Source organism: Martes martes, assembly GCF_963455335.1.
Source record: "Martes martes genome assembly, chromosome: 10".
NCBI lineage: Eukaryota > Metazoa > Chordata > Mammalia > Carnivora > Mustelidae > Martes > Martes martes.
In genome coordinates this window covers 18,684,878-18,707,044 of record NC_137898.1, presented here as the reverse complement: position 1 = coordinate 18,707,044, position 22,167 = coordinate 18,684,878, and the positions used below count along the sequence as shown (strand labels likewise).

Here is a 22,167-nt window from a genome sequence, read left to right as displayed (position 1 = left end):
TGTGGAGGGGCTTTTGCTAGGGGGGCAAGTAAGAGCTGACAGGAGTCTGAGGGTGTTTTACTCTAGAAGGCATTCCCTGGCCCACGAAAGCTGCTGCTAAGAGCACAGACATGGAACCCAGATGTGTTTTACTGTCCTGGGTTTAAATCCCAGCTAGGCCACCTAAGAGCAATCGTAGCACAGCTGCTCACACACATCTTGGAAATGGGTACCCCGATGGGGGCTATTGGAATGACTAGACCAAATTATGCACAGATCCGTCGGGCATGGGGCCCAGAACAGGCCCTCAGTGAACCACACGACACCAGCTATGATGTTGGGGGGGGCGGAGCTGGAAGGCTGAGTAGACAGAGAGGACCAACGAGATCCTCAAGGAAACAGACAGGACATGGGGCCTGACTTAGAGTGGGGCTGACGGCGGAACTGGGGGGAGCGAGGGGGAGAACACACCGTGACCAAAGGTTAGGCTCAGAAGGACTCTCAGTGCTCTTGCTCAAGGTTCATTTCTCAGCAGAAGGAAATGAGCCAAGAGAACTAATGGGAACATGTGGAGAAACAGGAGGCTCAGGGGCCAGGAAACGAGAAATTTCAAGGAGCAAAAACCCAGAGCCTGGCTTTACAGGGAAGCAAGGATGAGGGGACCAAAAATGCGAAAAGGGGAAAGGCTGGCTTCTATTCTTGGTTCTGGAGCTACAGGAACCTGGACCTCTAAAGCGGAGGGGTGGGACAGGGAGCAGGAAAGGGTCTGGCAGGGACACAGTGGCGGGAGGCTGGAAGACGCCAGGCAGCAGCTGTAACACGTACCCATCCTGCCCAGAGGCCCTCGCCTGACAACTGCTTTGAGGCCCACAGTGGTTTTAGGGGTTTCCAGGCAGCAGCACTTGGGGAGGGAGCCTCCTGCACAGGTCCCACTCTTGCAGCCAGGCAAGGTGCAACAGACAGGTGGCAGGGCCCTGAAACCATCTTTTATTATGAATTTTAACCAGCACCAGACCAGGGAGCAGGTGTGGTGGGCAACCTCCTAGGCATAGTACTGCAGGTTGGCTTTCTTCTTGGCCTGCACCTCCAGGATGCCCTCCATGTAGTCCTCATGCGTGAGTTCCGTGGCGCCCCTGCGCAGTGCGATCATGCCCTGCACCAAGGACACAGGGTCTAGGGTGTCTTCCTGCACCCCTGGCCCGGCTCCCAGAGGCCTCGGCCTTCTGAGCCTCTTCCGCCCCACCAGCAGTCTCCACCAGCCAAATGCCCCATCCTGTTCAGCGAAGGGGGGCGAGAAGGCATGAAGTAACCCACTCCCTCACACCACCACTCACCGCCTCCACGCACACGGCCTTGCACTGGGCCCCGTTGAAGTCATCTGTACAGCGGGCCAGCTCCTCATAGTTCACATCGGGACTGAGGGGCGGGGAGAGGGGGAGAGAGACCACCACAGGACTCAAATTACTTATGGTTATGGGGAGCAGTGGGAGATGACGTCTGCCCAAACTCCCCATCAGCAGTGAGAACCACTTGCCCTAGGACTTCGGCTAATTCCCCCCCTTCCCCGCTATGCCTTGTTCTCTTCTCAGTACAAGATACAGGACGAAGGGCAGGTAGGTCAAAGCAGACACCAAGTTATTTTTGTGTCTCTTGAGCTCTAGCCTTCTAGAAATCTGCACCTAAGATGCCAGGGACTGATTCAGCCTGTAGCAGGGGAGCAAGAAGATGGCTGTTTCCCCTCCTTTCGAGGAGCGCAGGCCCTGCATCAGCACAGCGCTGTCTTGCTCTCATGTGCCAAGCACTTCCCTTGATGGTGCCATGACCCCACGAGGTCACTGGCATTAACCCCAAGCACCAGACAAGAAAACTCGGGCTTCAACGGGTAATACCACCTACTGGAGGTCACACAGATCTGAATCCAAGTCCATCTGGCCCCTGGCTGGATTCCCCAGAGCCATGCTGGGCTGTGCTCATCTGCTGGGGTGGAGGAGTGAAGGAAACTGAGGGCCTCCCATGGGGGAGGAAGGGACAGGGTGATTCTAAGGAGCAGAGCACCCAGAATCAGGGCCTGGACCCCAGCAAGACTCTACCTCGGGCTTCTGGGGAGAAACGGAGGAGGTGGCGTGTAGAATAGTTCTGTGTGGACAGGGAGGGGAGAAGGAGTGGGCAGAAACCAGAGGACAGGGATGCGCAGTAGGAAAGGCAACAGAGAGTGCTCTGCTGCTGCCCCTTCAGGTCTCGGCGCCTTGCTCATGTCCTTGCTCACCTGACGTTCATCTTACGGGAGTGGATCTGCATGATTCTGGCCCGGGCCTCCTCATTGGGCATCGGGAATTCAATCTTCCGGTCCAGACGGCCTGAGCGGAGCAGTGCGGGGTCCAGGATATCCACCCTGTTGGTGGCTGCAATCACCTGAGCAAGGGGAGAAGCGCAATGTGAAATGAGGAAGATGGGGCTCCCAGACAGACAACCGTCAAGGCCACGACAGGCAGACAGGCAGCCCAGGGCCCAGATCAAACAGCAAGGGTGTTAAAAACAATCTCAATTGTAATTCTAGCTGCACTAGCTGGGTAACTGAGAAGGTGCCCTTCCCTCTAAACTCCGCTTTCTTAATCTGTGATGACAACACTCACCTTTACTTGAGTGTTGGGTTGGAACCCATCCAGCTGGTTCAGAAGTTCCAACATCGTCCTCTGCACCTCCCGGTCTCCAGCCTTCTCACTGTCAAAGCTGGGGCACACAAGAAGCCCGAGACACTGGTGAGGCCAAAACTTGGCCAGAGCCTTCCCCTTCTCCAGCCATCAAAAGCCTAACCCAACTGTCCAGTGCAGGGAAAGGTCTTGCTCAACCCTGGGCCCCCAGCCCAGGACTGACACAGAACAGGTGTCAGAGACTGGAGAGGCTCCTGGGATCAGCCAGGCTGAGGATAAAACAGTTAGCAAAACCAGCCACTGCCCGGGCTATCCCCCAATGCATGTGCCACTGCAATCTAAAGCTTAGAAATATGGGATCCAGGGGCACCTGGGTGGCTCAGTGGGTTAAGCCTCTGCCTTTGGCTCAGGTCATGATCTCAGAGTCCCGGGATCGAGCCCCGCATCCGGCTCTCTGCTCAGCAGGGAGCCTGCTTCCCCCTCTCTCTCTCTGCCTGCCTCTCTACTTGTGATCTCTATCAAATAAATAAATAAATAAATAAATAAATCTTTAAAAAAAGAAAGAAAGAAAGAAAGAAAGAAATATGGGATCCAGACTTGGAGTGTAAGTGGGAGCCCAGGCAGGCATCCCTGAGAAGTATCCCTCAGGCTGAGAACACACAGGCTAGGCAACCAATAAAAAATGGGAGAAGTACGTTCTAGAAAAGGAACAACAGGTGCAAAATCTCTCTCACCAGGGCCAGATGGACACTGATTATAGAGGAGACCTATAAACCAAAGGGATGTTGGGGCGTCTGGGTGGCACAGTTGGTTAAGTGTCCGACCCTCAGTTTTGGCTCAGGTCATAATCTCAGGGTCATGAGGTTGAGCCCCGCCTCCTGCTCTGCATTCAGGGGTAGAGTGTACTTGGGATTCTTACCCTCTTCTTCTCCTTTCCCCTCTGCCCCACCTCAACTGCTCGCTCACTCTCTCCCTCTCTCTAACAAATGGCCTTAATAAATAAATAAAAACAAAACAAAACAAATTAAATAAACCAAATGGATACTGGGAAGAAGTTGGGGTGGGGACAGGTCCAGGATGAAGTGGAGGGGAGCAGGCAGACCACACAGGGGACTAGGCAGGCCATGCTAAGTCCAGCATTGATCCCAAGGAGCAATAGGGGCCCATGAAGGGTTTCAAGTAGGAAGTTTGTGGGAGGGAGTGTGGGTGCACGTGAGGAAAGCAAGCAGGTATGAAAGGAACATGCTGGCAACCATGAGAATGGATGGTCAGGGAAAAAGCAAGGAAGCTAGTTAGAACAGAATTCAGGATGTAAAACCACAAGAGTAGAGCTGCCACTATTCCAGGGGAAGGAGGGAACAGGGTGGGAAACAGCTGGAATTTAAAACAATCTCCTTTGTGGCACTCAGCACCCCCTTACCGCTTAGTGCCGATGGCATCCAGCTCATCGATGAAGATAATGGACGGAGCTTTCTCCTTGGCCAGGGCAAAGGCATCCCGGACCAGCTTGGCACCATCCCCAATGAACATCTGCACCAGCTGGGGGCCAGCCAACTTCAGGAAGGTAGCCTGGTGAGGTAGCATGGTAACAAGAGTCAGGCCAAAGGCACTAAGAGAGGTCCCTCTGAGCCCGCTTGGTAGAGCTTTAGCTTCTGACCTTTCCTTCTTCATTCGCCCCCAAAGCACTTACCTTGGTCTGTGCAGCACAGGCCCGGGCCAGCAGGGTCTTCCCCGTACCTGGGGGACCATACATCAACACCCCTTTTGGAGGCTGGATCCCCAAGTTCTCAAACTTCTCCTTGTGGTTCATTGGCAGGACAATGGCCTCCACCAGCTGCCAGGAAGAAGTCCTGGGTGAGGACAGTGAAGTCTGGAGGGCTCCTACACCCTGACACTTAATGACTTCAACCCTAACCCTCAACCCTCCAAACACCAATTCAGGGACATTGCCTCTCCATCAGAAGAGAGACAGAATGCTCACTCCCACGAAGGCTGGCTACGGCTGCTCCAGGAACAGCAGGTTATGGTAGGGAGGCACGAGGGTAAGGACCAGGAGCCTGAGTTCCAGTCCTGACTCCAGTCCTAAACCTCTGTAACCTTCAACAACTCATTTAATCTCTCTGGACCTCCGTCTCCTAAACTGTTGCATGGCACCCTCCTTGCCTCCCTGGGATGCTATGATAAGAGGCATGTTGGCAGTAAGTGCTCTGGTCAATGAAGAAGAAAAACACAAAAGGCAGGCAAGGCTGCTACTAGAAACGAGGGCCTCCCTCACCTCCTGAATCTGCTTGTCCAGGCCCCCGATGTCACTATATTGTTCTGTGGGCCTCTCATCCACCTCCATGGCCTTCACCCGAGAGTCATACTCTGTGGGCAGGGTCTCCAGGATCAGATAGGAGTCTTTGTTCACACCCTGGGGACAGAGCACGGAAGCCTTCAGGTCTGTCCCAGCTCAAGACCTAACTAACTGGCTGGGTGGCAGGTGTCTGTAGAGTGAAAAGAAAATACAGGACTAGGAAAGACAAAAACCAAAGAGCAAGCTGACGAGCTCAGACTCCCTGGGCTGCTCTGCCAAGATTCAGGGCCAACAGTGACCTGGGCCTGAGGCAGAGGCTCAACCAGCCAATGGGAGAAACCTCACTGGATAAGCCCTGCCCAGGCTGAGGGACACCACTCACCACCAAGTCTCCTGGCTTTAGCTTCTCAGCATCCACCAACCCAATCACAGGCAAGAAGTATGTCTGCAGGAAAAATTCTAGGCTCAATCTCAGTTACTGCCCTCAATAAAGTTCCCTAGTCCTTTCCCACATCCATCCCTCACCCTCCTTAGTTTTATCTCTGAGCTAGCCTCACCTGCCGTGTAGAGGTTTTGATCACTGCACATTTACCCTTCCTCTGGGAATCCAGGTCAATATTGGCACCATCCTCTTCTTGGTCATTGGGATCAACATCTAGAAGCTGGGAAAGGAAAAAGCTCTGTCAAGAAGCCCTGCTCAGCCCCCTGAACTCCTCAGGGCCTAGCGTTTCCCAGGGCAAGACAATCCATCCCCTTCCTCAGATTAGCCCCAGCCCCAGCAAAGGTGTGGCTAATAAGCCAGGGGATTGATAAGAACCCTTTAGGTGTTGCTTTCCTGTCCCCAAGAACTCTCTATTCCCCAAGTGAAGAGGAAACATGTGTTTCCGAGGCCTTTGCAGGGTATCTATATGTGTGTGTGTGTGTGTATAGCACCCTAGAAATGCACACTAGGGAGGCGGCCCTTGGAGGTGTAGTTCTAACATGCAACTTGGGCCTCAAAACTTTCACCCACTCTTTTTCCAATAGTCCCATAGCAGGCTGCCTCCAAGCTCGGCTGACCCTTTCTCTTCCCCTCCACATACACACACACCTCGATAACGTTGGACACAAGGTATGGCAGGGTCTTGTTCACTTTGATTTTCTCACTGTTCTCTTTGATCTTGTCCTTCATGGCTTGGAGTTCGTGGGTAACTCGCAATACTTCACTCTTCATGATCTGGGATGAGGGCGAGTAGAAGCAAATGTTCAGCCTTGGCTCAGCTTATCCTAGGGCCCTGTAACGGGTGAGGCCCAGGCTGCCCAGGGGACCTTCCCGCATCCATTCACTCAGCTCTAGGGCTCTCTGAAGGGTGAACCTGACTGTGTCCACATCCAGCAGAGGGCAAAAGGGGCCAGTCTGGAAACCTCCTGAAGTAGTTGTAGCAGAAGGAAAAGAGCAGGGTTCTGAATCAAGCAAATACAGGTTTTAGCTTCTGCTTCTAATTAAGGCCTGGGTACTTCACCACAGCAAAAACCTGTTTCCTCATCTATAAATGAGGACTTTCTAAAAGATTCTCAAGAGGAATATTTAAAGACCTCGCCGGAAAAGGCAGTCCGGTGAATCCTCTCAGACCTGCCCTTCCACCATCCTGTCTCTCTTCGGGTCCCTCTTAGGGCTTAGTTTTTTCTCTTTTTCTAATCCGCAGGCCCTATGTCTTCCTGGAAAAGCAGAGAACATGAAAGAAGCCGCTGGGATCTCCAGGGCCTGCCCTGTGGGGGCTTCGCTGCCCACCACTGGGGCTGTGAGCCCACCTTGATCTCACTGTCCAGCAGCCGTGTGCGCTGGATAATCTCTTCTGTGGACATCTTGAGCACCTCCTCCCCGATTCCATCTTGCTGTTTAAAAAGATTAAAATATATATATATATATACAGGCGCGCGCGCGTACACACACACACACACACACACACATACATATTTATACGTATATATACATACATACACATATATATTTAACTCAGGTCGGGGATTCCGCATCCTCCGAGCCCACTCACAGCCTCAGCTTCCCCGCCAATAAAACCAAAATGAAGGAGTCGAGACCCTTGCTCATATCCCAAGCGGCCCCGACCCCGGGACCAGGCCAGACCTTGACCCCCCCACCCAGCCACTTCCCACCCTCCCACCAAAGGCGTCTTCCCGCTGGCCCCGACTCCAGGACCCCAACTCTCCCAGCGCGTACCTCAGCCTCATCCCACACGGTCGCCATCTTCTCCTGCCGAGTCACTGGACTCTCGAGTTTAGGCAGCAGATTCATATCCTGAAGGAGAAGACCGAAAATAGGACTGGACAGAAATTTCAGCCAGAGATTAATACTATCTTTCCGAACGCCTGCTCCTGACCAGTGACAGACCTCTCTCTCCAATTCCTGACTCCTGACTGAATTAGTTCCCGCCGCCACTACTGCAACGAATCTGCTTCTCCGATTCAAAAGACAAAACCCGGGACACAGGACCCGCCCCCCACTCCCCCACCACTCTTGAAACGTAACCACCCTCGTCCTGTTTAAGCCGGGAGGGACAGGTGAATTTGCTATTGGTCGGTGCACGCAGTGGGCGGAGCTTGGATGCAAAACCGGAAGGGGTGGAAGAAGGGACGGGACCTCGAGGGCCCTTGGGAAATGTAGTCTTAATCTAGCCAGTAATTGAAAGGGCGCTTTGCAGGGGATGATTCGACCTCAGAATCTGGTGCAGCTAGGAATTAGGGGATTCGGGAGCTGGCTCAGCCTCACAAACCATAGACAACATACGCCAGCCGTGTGCAGAGAGCCAAAAAAAGGCATGCCCAAGGTTACCAGAGAGAATCATTAACCAGTTTTAAAGAGAAATCGCTGCTGCTGTTAACTTCTGAGCAGGTGCCCCAGAACTGCCCACGTGGGAAGAGCGGAATTGAACAACCTCTACAATTAAAAAACATTATGACTCACATCTGTAATCGATTCTTGTCATCTCAAGGCTTAGGGCAGATCTCTGGGTCATATAAGAATCATTTTTGTTGTATCTGTGTCCCATTGCTCTGGAGGATCTCTGCTTATGATTCCAAGGCAAGACCCAGGGCACCCCTAAAATGAAACTTCATGTTAGCCATATGACATATATTTTCAGCCAAGCCTTCGCAAAGAACCCCTAAACTTGGTGGGAATCTGTCTAGTGGTTTTCTTGGAAGCAGTTGAAAGCAGAAATTTCTTTAAATAACAGCATTTGCTAAAGGTTAAGTGACTTGCCCAAGGTTGTTCTGTGAGTCCGCCCAGGACCTGCTGACCCCAAATTCACACTTGTCAGAGCTGTCTGACAGGAGTCAAGAAGACCAGATGGGGAAGATGCTGTCCTGTCTGCACTGCCCCAGCACACCCACAAAAAGAGTCAGAATCACTGGGCTCAGGTACAAACAGTTTATTTTTCTATAAAGAGCAAAGTACAAAGAGGCAGGGAGGGCACCTGAGCCTGGAGGAGCAACAGTGGGCAGGCCCTGGACCCTGGCAGGTTGGACGAGTCGGCTGCCCCAGGGCTAAAACAGGGTCTAAAGTATGACCAATCAGGGGCCTCCAGCACGATGATGGACAAGGAGCAGGGGGAGATGAGGCAGAAGCCCAAGGCTGCTGGTGGGACTCACACAAAGCCAGGCTTCATGGAGGAGCGGCGGCAGTTGGGGCAGCTCCGTGTCCCGTTGTTCTGCAGGCACCTTGGGAGGCAAAGGAGTTCTGTCTATTCACTGAACCCAGGCTTCCGTCCTAGGCCTGGGCTCTCTCTCCTTCCCTCCCCTCTGCAGGAGCTGGGACGGCCCCCAGGCTCCTCCTGGCGGCCCTGCTTGCCCCTGGCACTCAGTCCTGGGGCTTCCAGGAAGTCAGGAGTCAGGAGGTCGCCATGGAGGCCAGTAGCTCTCACAGCCCTGAAGCAGATCTAGCCCTGGGTGTCTGAGTCCCGTGACCTTTGAGAGGCCTCTCTGAATTCTCTTTGGGGAGAATCGTGATGGCCACCTCCTAGGGCTGCTGGAAGGATTCAATGAGTTATTACAGGGGAAGCTTTCAGAACACGCTTGGAACACAGAGGGGGCTACATTCAGTGTTACTACTGTGGTCAGGCCAGCGGAGGCCCCAGCATACCCCAAAGATACCGTCGGTGCCCCCTGCCCACCGGCCGGGAGCCCTCACCTGAGGTGGAAGATGTGGGAGCACGGCAGGGCCTGCAGCCGGCTGTTCCTCTCACCGATGGACTCACCGCACAGGCCGCAGTAGAGCTCGGTCTCCTCCACGCACTCGTGGAAGCGCACCACGTGCGCCCGCAGCTCGCGCTGCAGCCCCTTGCTGCGGCAGATGCTCTCGCTCAGGCAGTGCAGCTTGAGCTGGCTCAGCTGGGGCCAGCGGGGACCAGGTCAGTACTGGTGAGCACCACCCCCTTGCCCAGCCCGAGAAGCTGTCCCCGGGGCCCCACCCAGCAGTCAGGACACACAGGGTCTGGTCCCGGCGGCCTTCTTGCCTCGAGGATGGACCTAGGAAACCAGTCCTGCCCTCTCCCGGCCTCAGTTTCCCCTCATGCAGAATGACGGGGTGGGTGAGGCAGGAGGCCCAAACCTCTAGAACTCGCTGGGAACCCCATGTTTATGAAGGACTTTATTGACCAGATCCGCCGCATTGACTCCATTTGCTCTCCTGTTTTTGTTAATTAAATACACACAACAGCTCGTCAGCATTTCTGACCGACCTGAGATACTTGGGTAAAACTGTGTCGCTATATCCTATCCCAAAACAAAGATCTTTGGCATTTCAGTTGGGCTCTGCACCAGATCGTAAAGAAATTCGTATCTTTTAGATACTGAGCCTGTTTTTGACATTTAAAGGTTTGGATACAATCATTAAATTTGAGAGGCCACATACACTACAGGAGGAGCACAGGCTTTGGAGTTCAGACAGACCAGGTACAAAGCGTGTACCTGGAGCACCTTCCCTGAGCCTCAATTTCCTTACCTGTAAAATGTGGCTTGCAGGGCCCACCTTGCCAGTAGACAGTGAGGAGTGGGACCAATACCTAGAAGAGCCTGTGTGTGCCCAGCTCTTAGTCAGTGGACCCACTGTTGGAGGTTCTAGTGACCACCAAGAAGCTCTGAGGAATTCTGATGTCCTCTGAGCTGTGGAATTCTTGCCCTGCCCTCTAAAGTGCTCTGTGGGTGAAAGAGAAACAGCCAGGGTCTGGGAATGGGTGGGGGCAGCTCCTGGAGATCCAGAAGGGTTCAGGGAAGCCCTCTCCACACACCCCAGGGCCCAATGGGCTCTTGACTCCAGGCCCAGGAGACAGAACCAGGTCTGACCTTGTTTCCCACTTCCTCGGCCAGGTCCTGGGCTTTCTCGATGGCATCCAGAGCCTGAAAGGCAAGCACAGGCCAGGGCTGCAGGCAGAGCTGTCTGACAGAGGCCTTGGCTCCCAGGAAAAGAAGGGGCCGAGAGGGGCGGGCCTGGGGAGGGCAACATCGCTGGCCGGCTGCCCTGTATATGAAAATAGCAAAAGCAGGATGAAGCCCAGTCACAGAGCTGTGTGGTCAAGTTACCTGCTGCCTCAGTTTACTCAGATACAGAATGGGAAGAATATTGCTGTCTTATTGAGTGTCATGAAATCATGAAAGTCGTTAAAGCATCCTGAGTTCCAACCCAGCTCTGGCCCTTTGCTAGCTGTGGGTCTGGGCACATCATGGGACTTCTCTGAGTCTGGAAAATGACTTGGAATGGACTCACCTCATGGGATTCAGGTGAGGCTGATGTTAGACAAAATGTCTGAAAGAGTCCTGCCCAGGACCAGCCCCACAGATTGTAGGCTGACCTACTGGCTCCAAATGGGAGCACTGGGGGGAGCCAGGGGCTGCAGGAAACGGCCCCGCCTCACCTTGTCCAGCGCCTTCCTGGCTATCCAGCATTTGGCCACACCCAGCAGCACCTGCACCTGTCCCAGGCGGTTTCCAATCTCAGTCATGATGCTCATGGCGGAGTCGTACCTGGGGAAGGCTGTCTGCACAGCCAGGGGGAGGGTGCAGTCAGACTGGGCCAGGCCTGCCACCCCTCCCTGCGTACCCCAGGACCTCACCTCCAGGTCCCCACGGCTCCGGTGGATGTCAGCAAAGCAGAGTAGGCAGAGCGCCTGTAGTGGCCGGTCCCCGTGCTGCAGAGCAATCTTCATAGATTCCTGTAAAGGGAGGCTGGAGGCTCAGGCCAGCACACCTACCCCCCCCCCAACGCTGGGGTGTCATTACTCAGTGGGCCCCTCTGACAGGGCAGCCCAAGGATCGCTAACATCCTTGGAGCCCAGTACACCTAGCACGGTGCTGTGGCCCCACCCACGGCCCCACTGAGGCCTCACGACAACCAGGGGAGTGGACAGAAGTGACTTGATCGAGGGCACCTGGCTGGTAAGTTGCAACACCAGGATTTGAACCCAGGTCTGTGGCACTCCAGAGACCGGCTCTCCTGCTTAAAGTGCCCCACGGAGGGGATGTGTGGGGGGAGGGCAGAGGGAAACTCCCTCCCCTGAGAATGGACTAGAAGGGAATGAAGTTTTGCGGCCGGAAGCGGGGGGCTAGTTAGGCAAAACAAACGCATCCTCCAGGGACTCATGGAGAAGAGGGTCAAGGGGAGATCTTGGGGCCCTAAGAGGGCTGATAGGGAAGGGGGACATCCTAGGCCACACCACCCCCCTCCACCTGCCCATCTTCCCTCCTGCCCCACCTCACAACACTCCATGGCGCTGCCCAGGTGGCCCAGCAGGCGGTAGGCCACGGCCATGTGGTACTGGCTCATGGCCCGGTACTTGAGGCTCCAGCCTTTGCCGTAGTCACTAACGAGCTCTGCGGCCTTGCAGGGGAAGAACAGGGCTTTCTCGTAGTCCTGCGGGGGACACAGGGAGGAGGTGGGACAAGAACGGGGCACACTGAATGGCCGGAGCTGCCCTGAAGTCGAGGGCTCCAGGGCCTGCCTTCTCCATCAGCTCAGAGGCCCCGCTGGTGTTCACTCACTCACTCAGGTTCCTGGGAGCGAGTGGTCCAGGCAGCGGGAAAGGCCACTGGAAAGGTGTGCGCTCCGTGAACGGAGGAACTCTCATCTGTTTGCGGATGCATCCCAAGAGCCTAGCACAGCTCTTGGCACTTAGTTCTTGGCACAACGAATATTTGTTGAATGAAAGAATGAGTGAGAAGACACGAAAATACAGCTGGCGTCTCCTCTCACACAAAGGGGGAGTACCAGGCCCCCCACTCGGGCCCTCCAGTACCCGGCAGCGGGTGCTCACCAACGGCTCAGTGTCTGCTTGTGGGCTCCAAAGAACATGGAACAGACTCACTGAGGCAGTGAAATCATTCTTGCTTTCTCCTCAAACCTCCAAATACTCTTTCTACCCGTCTGTTACCAGCTAACGCCTTTGCTTCATACTCCACAGGGAAAACAGAAGAAAGTCAGAGAGGACTCCCTTCTCCACCAAATCCTTGAGATGGACCACTCTGCCTCCATCCTGCCACTCCAGAGAAGGACCCCCAGCTCCTACGGAAGTGAGTTCCTCCACGGGGCTCTGGAACCAAGCCTCCATCTCTTTCGACTACAATCATTCCCATCGGTGTACAAATGCATTCTGGCATTTCTTACCTCATTAAAGAAAAAAAAAATCAGGGGCACCTGGGTGGCTCAGTGGGTTAAAGCCTCTGCCTTCAGCTCAGGTCATGAGGATCCAGCCCCGCATCTCGGGCTCTCTGCTCAGCAGGGAGCCTGCTTCCTCCTCTCTCTCTCTGCCTGCTTCTCTGCCTACTTGTGATCTCTGTCTGTCAAATAAATAAATAAAATCTTAAAAAAAAAATCAAAAACAACCTCTTTTGACCTCATGTCCCTTCAGCTACAGCCCAATAGCTCTGCTCTTTCTCATAGGAAATCTATTTGATCTTTCACTTCATATCTGACAAGCATCTCCAAGTTCATATGACCAAAAGAGAACTCTTGATAACCCCAACAAAAGCCTGTTCCTCACAAATTTTGTTACGAACTTTTTTTTAAAGTTTTATTTATGTAAGTAATCATTGTGCCCAACATGGGGCAGGACCTCATGACCCTGAGATCAAGAGTCCCATGCTCCACCCACCAAGCCAGCCCAGTTTCCCTTATGGGGCACCTTTTAAATTTGAAGGCATGTAAGTGTTTTACAGCTTCAGAAGTTTTTAATTTAATTTTTTTTAAAAACCAAAAAAAAAAGAAAATGGAAATAAATATCTTAACTGTGTATCATCTTATTAACATAATTCATTAATTATAATGTTTAATTATAGAATTACTATAATAAAATAATACAATATACCATTAAAATATAATCCTATAAGATATTATTACATTATAAAGTATTATATTGCATTATAGTAATATAACCACACAGAAAAAAAATAATTATTTCAAATGACCGTGGAATGTATGTCCTTGGACGTTCATCCAAAGTGGGATATTTGACAAAGACAAAAGAAGGGCAAAGAAATCTTAAACTTCCTTCAGTTGTCTCTTTTTTAAAAAGTAATATTGGTATTATGTTTGGGAAGTGTTTTGTGTATTTTGTAGGATAAAATAAATATGCAGTCATGTTGCTAAAAGCCAACATTTTCAGTCTAAGGAAAAAGAGAGTCCAGATTAAAATAAATTAAGGAAAATCCTGAAACATTAGATTTGAATTGCAAATATTAGCGTAAACTTCAGGGGTCTTGGCAACTACAAAGACATCAAAGCCATCACAACCCAGTAGCAATGAGCACCTTAGAACCCACATTTGGTCTTTAATACAATTTCCCACCAAAAACAACCCAGAGAAATGGCTGATTCCAGGTCTGGGGCAGGGAATATACAAATTGAACCTGGGACAGTTTATTGTTCCAGAAAACAAGAACATTTTCAGTGTTTAAATTAAGTCTCTCCAAAAGGACACAGGAGCCTTATTGAAGGAATTCCATTACCTAAAGTACAACAATTTGAGCATCACAAAGCACAATATTGCAATTAACTGAAGAAGACTGAATATTTTTTAGAAATCCAGGATTTCAGAAAAAAAAAAAAAAAGAAATCCAGGATTTCATAACAGTACTCCAAAAAGCAAAACAAATGAGTGTGGTCGCTGAAGGCAGCTATGACTTTGACTCCTCCTCATCAAAGTAGGAACTAAAGGAAAGGAAAAAGTATTTATTCCGTCTTTCCTGTAGGAACTGCTTTTCAGAGGAGCCAACTAACCCTAACTGATGGGGGAGGGTTCTTCCTTAGAGAAAACCCCAACAACTGTGGAAGGATAGGTCGAACTTGGAAATCGGCATTTCCTTTCAGTTGAAATAAGAGAACTAATTCAGGCAACAAACATCACTGGATTTAAATCCATTATGGAAACTGTGGCCGCAGAACTGAATTTTTTCCCAGGGGGCCAGAGCGTCACCGAATCCCCCCCTCACCGCCCCCCCACCCCGCCCAGTTCACCTGCTGGTCACAAAGGGAAAAAACGCTACACCTAAAACGGAGGGATGGGGTTGTCGCCCCCTGCTACCGAATGTGATAAAACACGCAACAACGCTTACAGTCTTCTCACCAAAAAGGTGTGACCCGAGTCTTCCCTGGTCACTAAGCTCTAGTTTGCAGGGAGCAAAGGGGAGGAAACAAAAAAAGACAAATCCCAGTCACGTGACTTATTGCGGAAGCGATGGGACGATGAGATGAACGCTGTTACGGGGCAGTCAGTTTGCCTTGTTAGACAAATCCTGGAAAACGAAGGGGAAGGGAGAAATCTTCCACTGGAATAGACTTAGGAGACATAATGCCCACTGCTCGCGTGCCTCGGGTCTGTGTTCCAATTTATAGAAGCTGAGGGTAGAGGTGTGTTTTCAGGATAAGCAGAGAAACTCAAGAGATAATTGGGATTATGTAAGAAAGTGTCCTTATATAAGAAAATGTTTCTCTTTTTTCCTTTCACAGATGCATACTGAACTACTTCAGGGTAAAATATCATGATGTCTATAATTTCCCATCACAATGCTTCAGTTAAAAAGCGTAAATCAAATATGGCATCATAGTAATTAATCATTGTTCAGTCTAAGTGGTGGGGCTGTGGAGTCTCCGTATATCATTCTCTCGATTTTCCTGTATAGTTAATTGTCTTCATAATAAAGAAGGTTTTAAAACACCCCATCCCTCTCCCATCTAGAGAATCTGAGTGGGTTCTTCCTACGTGTGGTTGCTAAAAACAAAATCCTCGGGCTGGTCCCAGATGAGCCTCATTTCCTCGTACCCCACCTCTGATTCATCAGCATTTACACAGCCATTGGCCCCAAGATTTATGAAGCATCTACTGTGTGCCCGGCACCAACATGCCCCATGGGTCAAGCGCAGCCTGGATGCCTAGGGGTCCCAGGAGAACAAGCACTTGACTAGAGACAAGCCATGGGTCCCCGGCGCCATCAGTTCATCCCGACCTGCCTTCTCCCCTCCCCCTTACCTCTTGGTTCTCACCACCTGCTCCGTCCTTCTCACACACGTGTAGCAGCCATGCTGGCCTCCACCGTCCCTGGAACCAGGCCAACTATGCCCCCACACCGTCCCAACCCAGGGCGGGGTTTTGCTTTCGCTGTTGTCATGGTTAACCCTCTCATGTGCTTCCAGTCATCACACTGATAGCACCCTTATAAGGCCATCCAATCAACCTATTTGAAATTTGCAACACCCCATTCTCGACACTTCCTACCTCTTTTCCCGCTTTCCTTTCTCTCAAGCACTTTCTGGCACGTCGCATGATTGAGGTACTGTTTGTATTTATTTGACTTTTTCTGGAATGCAAGCTTCACGAGGCCAGGGGCTTTGCTGTTGTCTTCACTGCTTGCATCCCAAGCCCACAGAGCCCGGCACAGAGCAAACAGTCAATAAATACTTGAGGAATGAGCCCTTACAACCGCGCTGGAGGGTGGGCCCTATCCTCCCTGGTTTTATAGATGTCCCCACCACGGTTCAGAGATGAGGGATGCCAAGACCACAGAGCAAACACAGGGCAGTGTGGGTTCATGGCCAGTCCTCACAAGGAGCCTCCCATTCCCCCAGGAAGGCAGACAGACCAAGGTTAGCTGGTCCCCCTTCCTGCTAAGTCCCCACCTTCCTGGGTGAGCCTTCCCTATCAGACTCTCCTGTGTGAGAGGACTGAGCAAGGTCCTGAATGGGGAGCACGGCTCACAAGAGGGTGTCAGGGGACCCGAGCCCGCCCCCGCCCGGCCCCTGCACCCAGGCCCACCTTGACCTGGGCGTAGAAGCTGCCCAGGCTGCAGCAGACGCGGCACTCGAGCATGGCATCGTCATTGTTGTGGGCATAGCGCAGGGCCTTCTCGAAGCTCTCCAGGGCCTTCTGGAAGAGGCTGAGGCCCAGGAAGGCATTGCCCATGCTCAGGCTGACCTGGCCGCCGAGCTGGGCGCCAGCCCTGGTGCCCGGCAGGCCGAGGCAGGTCTTGCAGTAGGAGATGGTCTTGTGGAACTCGCAGAGCTTCTCGTTGCTGCGCGCCAGGTTCAGGTAGCTCTCCAGAAGGAAGTCAGCATCCTCCAGCTCCCGAGCGGTGTCGATCTGCACCACAGCGAACTGCCCGCGGGTGGGGGTGAAGCGGTCAGCCTGGCCTCTGAGCCTCACACCCGGGCCTCCTCCCTGCCTCACAGCCAAGGCCTCGGATGAGTTCTCTGCTCTCTGGCCATGGGCTGGATGCGTCAGACTTGGAACCACACTCAGACCCATAGCCTTCACCTTTTGGCCCTGGCCTACCTGGGCCACCCACCCACCCTCCTACCCCCAATCCCAAACCTGGAGCCTATGCACCGCCCCAGGATCCAACTCAGGATCCCAAACGGGAAGGCTGGAACCTAGCTGCCAGACCCAGCCTGGAGATTGCCAAACCCTGAAGTGGAGAAGCTCTGCCTCAGTCTCAAGGCGAAGTTCAAGGCCGCAGGGTGTTAGACTAGACTCCGAGCCCCCATGGGGCGGCTAGCCTGGGGGACGGGGGGTGTCTGAGGAGGCGGGAGGGTCGGAAGCCTGGGGATAGCCAGCCTGGGCCCACCTTCAGCATCTCCTTGTAGCGGCCCATCTCCGAGTGTGCTGTGACCAGGCAGCCCAGCACACGGAAACGCCCCACGAGGTCCGCGCTCTTCTCCAGCACCTTCATCCACACGTGCAGTGCCTTCTCTGTCTGGTTAGACTGGTACAGCTGGAGCCCCTTCTCAATCTGCTGCTTCGTCTGGTCCTGCCCCATCCTTCCAGAGCCCTGTGCCACAGGAGGACTACCACCCTGGTGGCTCTGGGCTTCTAGGCATTCATGGTGGGGACCCCAGTGCCAGTTGCCCAAGGAGCCCCAGGAAGGAGAGCCGCGCCGGGCAGGAGCCGAGCGGGGCCTGGATGGAGAGCGGGCACCACCCTGGGAACAAAGCTGGTCCGGCCCCTGTCCCGCAGCTGTCCCTGCCAGTTGGGGCCACGTGGCCGCTGAGGAATGTCAGCCACAATGTCACGCGGGCCTCGGCTGCAACCACCCCCAAGCTGGGAGGCGGCCGCCCAGGGATCCAGGCACCCTGCTTCCCAGGCACCCTCTCTGGTGTCTCTTCAGCTCCTCCGACACTGACCCCGGCTTCCCTGGCAGAGTGGGCCCTCCAGGCAGTCTGACCAAGGAGTTGCCTCCAGGGACAGGCTGAGGGCCTGGAGAAGCAGGGATGCAGTGAGGCAGGTGGCCAGCCCTGAGCCCTGCCTCTCCCCATCACAGCCCTCTCCCTAGAACTATCCTCCCTCCAGCTTTGTTTCTGGGATTCACTGGGCACCGACGGCTCTAATCCATAGGCATGCCCACACCATTCCCAACACCTCGTCCTAGCTCACAGTATGGCCCAGGCCAAGTCATTCATCCCTCCGTGCCTCAGTTTCCTCATCTGTCAAATGAGGGTAATCATGACCTCATAAACCCCAACTCAGGGGCTATGTGAGCAGCACAGGGTGGTGGGGAACAGCAGGGTCCCTGGAGCCAGGCTGACTGCCATTTTTGGGTTGTTGTTGTTTAAGATTTTATTTATTTATTTGACAGACAGATCACAAGTAGGCAGAGGCAGGCAGAGAGAAAGAAGGGAGGAAGCAGGCTTCCCACTGAGCAGAGAGCCTGATGCGGGGCTCGATCCCAAGACCCTGGGATCATGACCTGAGCTGAAGGCAGAGGCCTCAACCCACTGAGCCACCCAGGCGCCCCTGACTCTGCCATTTATTAGCCGTGTGGGCCGTGTGACTTTGGGCTAGAGTGTACCACTACCCACTGCAGTGGACTGCTGGAAATGATGACTTATTAGTTGACGAGGACGTAGAAGAGCAGGAGGTCATCCCAAGCTGTATCCGTCTGCTCCTGGCACACCGCCTACCAGGGACAGGAGTTGACCCCTGAAGGGTTAAGAAGTGTCCCAATCCCAATCCCCATCTCAGTTCGAAAGGTCCCTAATAATGCGCTTTAATGCCAGATGCTGTGGAGAAGGGCAACGTCTTATTTAAGGAGGAGACTCTTGAAATATGGGGCTCCTAGTACTGAGAGGCCCTAGGGAATGGGGCCCCGCCAACTCCACCAGCTCACCTCCCCCCATTTTTCTCCTTCCTCTCTGCACACCAGGCTCCTTCTTACTCCAGGGCAAAGTTCATCCTTTTAGTGTGGACAGTTTTTAGTACATTCACGAATTTGTGCATTGATCACCACTAATTCCAGAACGTGTTCACCATGTCAAAAAGAAGCCCATACTGATGACCAGTCACTCCATTCCCCCAGTTATAGTGGAATTGTGTCCTCCCTGATTCATATGCTGAATTCTCTTTTTAAAGATCCTCTTTATTTATTTGAGAGAGAGAGAGAGAGAGAAAGAGAAAGAGAAAGAATGCGCAGGGGAAGAGGCAGAGGGAGAAGCAGGCTCCCCATCGAGCAGCAAGCCTGACACAGGGCTCGATCCCAGGACCCCGAGATCATGACCTGAACTGAAGGCAGATGCTTAACTGACTGAGCCACCCAGGTGCCCCAATTATTTTTTTTATTTTTATTTTTATTTTTTTTTAAAAGATTTTATTCATTCATTTGACAGAGAGAGAGATCACAAGTAGGCAGAGAGGCAGGCAGAGAGGGAGGAGGAAGCAGGCTCCCCGCTGAGCAGAGAGCCCGACGTGGGGCTCGATCCCTGGACCCTGGGATCATGACCCGAGCCGAAGGCAGAGGCTTTAACCCACTGAGCCACCCAGGCACCCCTCTTTTTTTTATTTTTTAAAGATTTATTTAGTTATTTGAGAGAGAGAGAGAGGGTTTGAGAGAGTGTGCACAACCGACTGAAGAACCCAGGCTCATATGTTGAGTTCTTAACCCCCAGATGGGATGTACTTGGAGACACCATCTCTAACGAAGTAAAGTGAGGTCATTAGGGTGGGCGCTAATCCAGGTTGACTAGTGACAGATCAGGACATGGACACACAACGTAAGACCAAGTGAAGACACAGGAAAACGGCCATCTACAAGCCAAGGAGAGAGGCCTCGGAAGGAAGCCACCCTCTCAACCACCTGATCGCTGACTTCTGACCCCTGGAACTGTGAGAAAATAAATTTCTATTGTTTAAGCCACTCAGTCTGTGGCACTTTGATGTTTAGGTTTATTTACTTAAACAATCTCTACACCCAATGTGGGGCTCAAACTCACGGCCCCGAGATCAAGAGCCGCACGCTCCGTGAGAAGCCAGGCGCCCCATTGGTAGTTCACTATGGGAGCCTGAGCCAACCCAGGCACCCCGCAGCCTCTATCTACCTTCCATGGAACTGTCCAATCTGGCCATTTCATGTAAATGCAATCATACAATCATACAATGGCCTTTGGTGACCGGCTTCTTTCACTTAGCTTCACATTTTCAGGGTTCATCGGTGCTGGAAATCAGTACTTCATTCCTTTTGATGGCTGAGTAGTATTCATTGTATGGATCTACCATTTTATTTAGCCATTCATTAGCTGGTGGACGTTTGGGGGGTTGTTTCACTTTTTTGGCTTTGGTAAAGAGCAACGGCACTATGAACATTCGTGTACAAAGCTTCTACGTTCATCGTGCTGATTTCTTTAGCTTCTGAAGAATTGCCAAACCGTTCACTCCGGGATCTTTGTACATCTTGATTCTTCTCCTCCTCCCTATCCCAACGTTCTGCCTAGTGACATTCTAGTTAGGGTGAGTCAGCTTGTTACGCTCTCATGGAGAATTACATTCCATTCTGATACAAGACTTCTCTCTATAATTTTACAGTCATCAATAAGGTCATTTGCTCATCATCTGTTTCTCCGACTCAGATGTGTGGGCAATGATGTCTCAGCCACCACTTGCTCTATCTCTAGAGCAAGGCCAGGCACACACGGGTTACTCAGTAAATGTGCTGAATGAATGAATGAATGAATGGGGAAAAGGGGAGGAAAAAAGTCTCATTTTGAAATGTAAAGCAACTGTTGCAGGCTTCACAGCCGATCTGCCATGTTCCTGCCCCAGCCCCCGGCAGAGATGGCTTCCTGTTTACTGTGAGCAAAGCAGGTCCAGAGAGGGGCAATCTGGAGCAGGGGGCACATCACCGGCTTAGGGGTCTGTGCCCCAGGGTCACAGCCCAGCGGAGGTGGAGGGGACGAGGCAAGACCACCAGGACTCCCCAGGGGGAAGTTCTCTGGAACCCCCACCCCAGGAAGCTAGGAAAGGAGGCGAGAGGGAGTGAGAGTTGGCTGGGCTCTTCCTCTCATCTGGGAAGGTGGGTCCTCGGTGAAAGTTAACCCCCGGAGGGGAAGGAAGCTGGGCCCACACGGAAAGTGCTGAAGGGCTTGCAGATTTTCTCCCACTCACTAGTCCAGACCCAAGTTTGGCGGGAAGGAAAGGACGTGGGCAGCCTGCATCTGTGCCCCAGAGGAGTCTGGGAGCTTCTTGGGTACCTGGGAACTCAAAGGATCTCAAAACTTGAAAATCTGACAGGAGGAAGGTTTCCTCTGCCCCCGAGTCTGCCCTTCGCTGACTACTGCATACACTTATGTCAAGGTCATGCTCTGTTAGGACAAGGGCTGTGATTTGTCTTTGTATCCTGAGCCCCCGCACAGCCCCTGGAAAAGTGAGAGACCGGCAGATGACAACTGACATTTTCTGGGCTAAGCGTTTCCTCCAGTTTACAGATAAGGAAACTGAGGCACTGAGCAGTAACACGACCTGCCCAAGACCACACAGCTAGAGACAGAGCAGGGACTGGATCTGAGCGATGTGACTTAGGGGTCCCACTCTTAACCATGACACTATTCCCGACAAGAAGGAAGGAGAGGGAGGAAAGTAAAGGGGAACGGGAGACCAATTTTTGGAAATCACAGTGATCTTTACCTGACACACAAGCTCCCTGGGAACCTTAGCCAACGCTCTGGTCAGGGCAGCTGAAAGAGAGGTATATGGAGAAGGCTAGGGAGAAGCTCAAAAGTCAAGCCTACTCACCCATGTCCAGCAGTGAAGCAGACATATGGCCCCTGGAGATTGGAAGGATGAGCCACAAAATCAAACGGGCTTTTCTGGACCACTTAGCCTCCCAGGGGGATAGGACACAGGGGCGCAGAGCCTTCTACCAAGCGCCATCCGCGTCAGGCACCAGCTACAGGCCTCCCGGGTTAGAACCCTGCTTTCTAATCAAAAGTAGAAAATCTAAGTTTGGGCCTGAAGCAGGGGTCTCGGGTCTCCATCTGGCATGTGAGCGCTGAAGAGGTCTGTGTCGGTTGGGCTCCATCTGTTACCTGGGAGAGTTCAGACAAAACTCTCTATCTCTTGCTTCTCCTGGGGACCAGGGGCTCAGGCAAACCAGGCCCTGGGATTCCGCACGGGACAGACCCCATCTTGCTCCCACTATTCTCGCCTTGACACTGAGGCTGAGGGTCACTTGTCATCTTAGACGGGCCTCCCTCCACTCACTTGCATCACCTGCTCCAGAAGCATGACAAACATTAACCCAAGGGGACCATCCCAGGCCCCCTCTGCCACAATTTGTGGGATCCTCAGTTTGTCCTTCTCGATGAATTCATTTTCCTGGCTGTAAATGGGATTATCGCCTCTCTGGTAAGGTTTCTATGAAAGTCAAATGAAGAGATAAAACAAGAACTTGCTTTGAAAACAAGTTGTGGAAGCAATGCCCCTATAATGGGCCTCC

General features: G+C 52.6%; 2 protein-coding genes across 7 annotated transcripts; both read right to left on the bottom strand.

Moving 5' to 3' along the window:
• Positions 1-943: 943 nt before the first annotated feature.
• On the bottom strand, positions 944-7,219 carry PSMC3 (proteasome 26S subunit, ATPase 3; the record flags this gene model as incomplete). The annotated part of the gene is made up of 12 exons (XM_080815683.1): positions 944-1,132; positions 1,314-1,395; positions 2,246-2,391; positions 2,613-2,709; positions 4,051-4,199; positions 4,321-4,464; positions 4,906-5,043; positions 5,309-5,371; positions 5,484-5,588; positions 6,017-6,142; positions 6,718-6,801; positions 7,145-7,219. The coding sequence occupies 12 exons, from the start codon at positions 7,217-7,219 to the stop codon at positions 1,022-1,024; spliced, it is 1,320 nt and encodes a 439-aa protein (XP_080671809.1). The 3' UTR covers positions 944-1,021.
• A 1,112-nt stretch (positions 7,220-8,331) lies between these two features.
• Positions 8,332-17,422, bottom strand: RAPSN (receptor associated protein of the synapse). Of its 6 annotated transcripts, none has more exons than XM_080815680.1 (8): positions 17,032-17,422; positions 16,224-16,562; positions 11,672-11,830; positions 11,034-11,132; positions 10,836-10,958; positions 10,267-10,320; positions 9,113-9,312; positions 8,332-8,643 (listed from the first exon to the last, which is right to left on the bottom strand). In XM_080815680.1, exons 1-8 carry the CDS (start codon positions 17,221-17,223, stop codon positions 8,571-8,573), a joined length of 1,239 nt encoding a protein of 412 aa, XP_080671806.1. In that variant the 5' UTR covers positions 17,224-17,422; the 3' UTR covers positions 8,332-8,570. The 6 variants fall into 6 exon arrangements, 4 of the variants coding, with proteins under 4 accessions (XP_080671806.1, XP_080671805.1, XP_080671807.1 ...); XR_013967523.1 differs by having other exon boundaries at positions 8,341-8,643; positions 9,113-9,265; XR_013967524.1 differs by having other exon boundaries at positions 8,341-8,643; positions 10,267-10,441; positions 17,032-17,410.
• Positions 17,423-22,167: the final 4,745 nt, after the last annotated feature.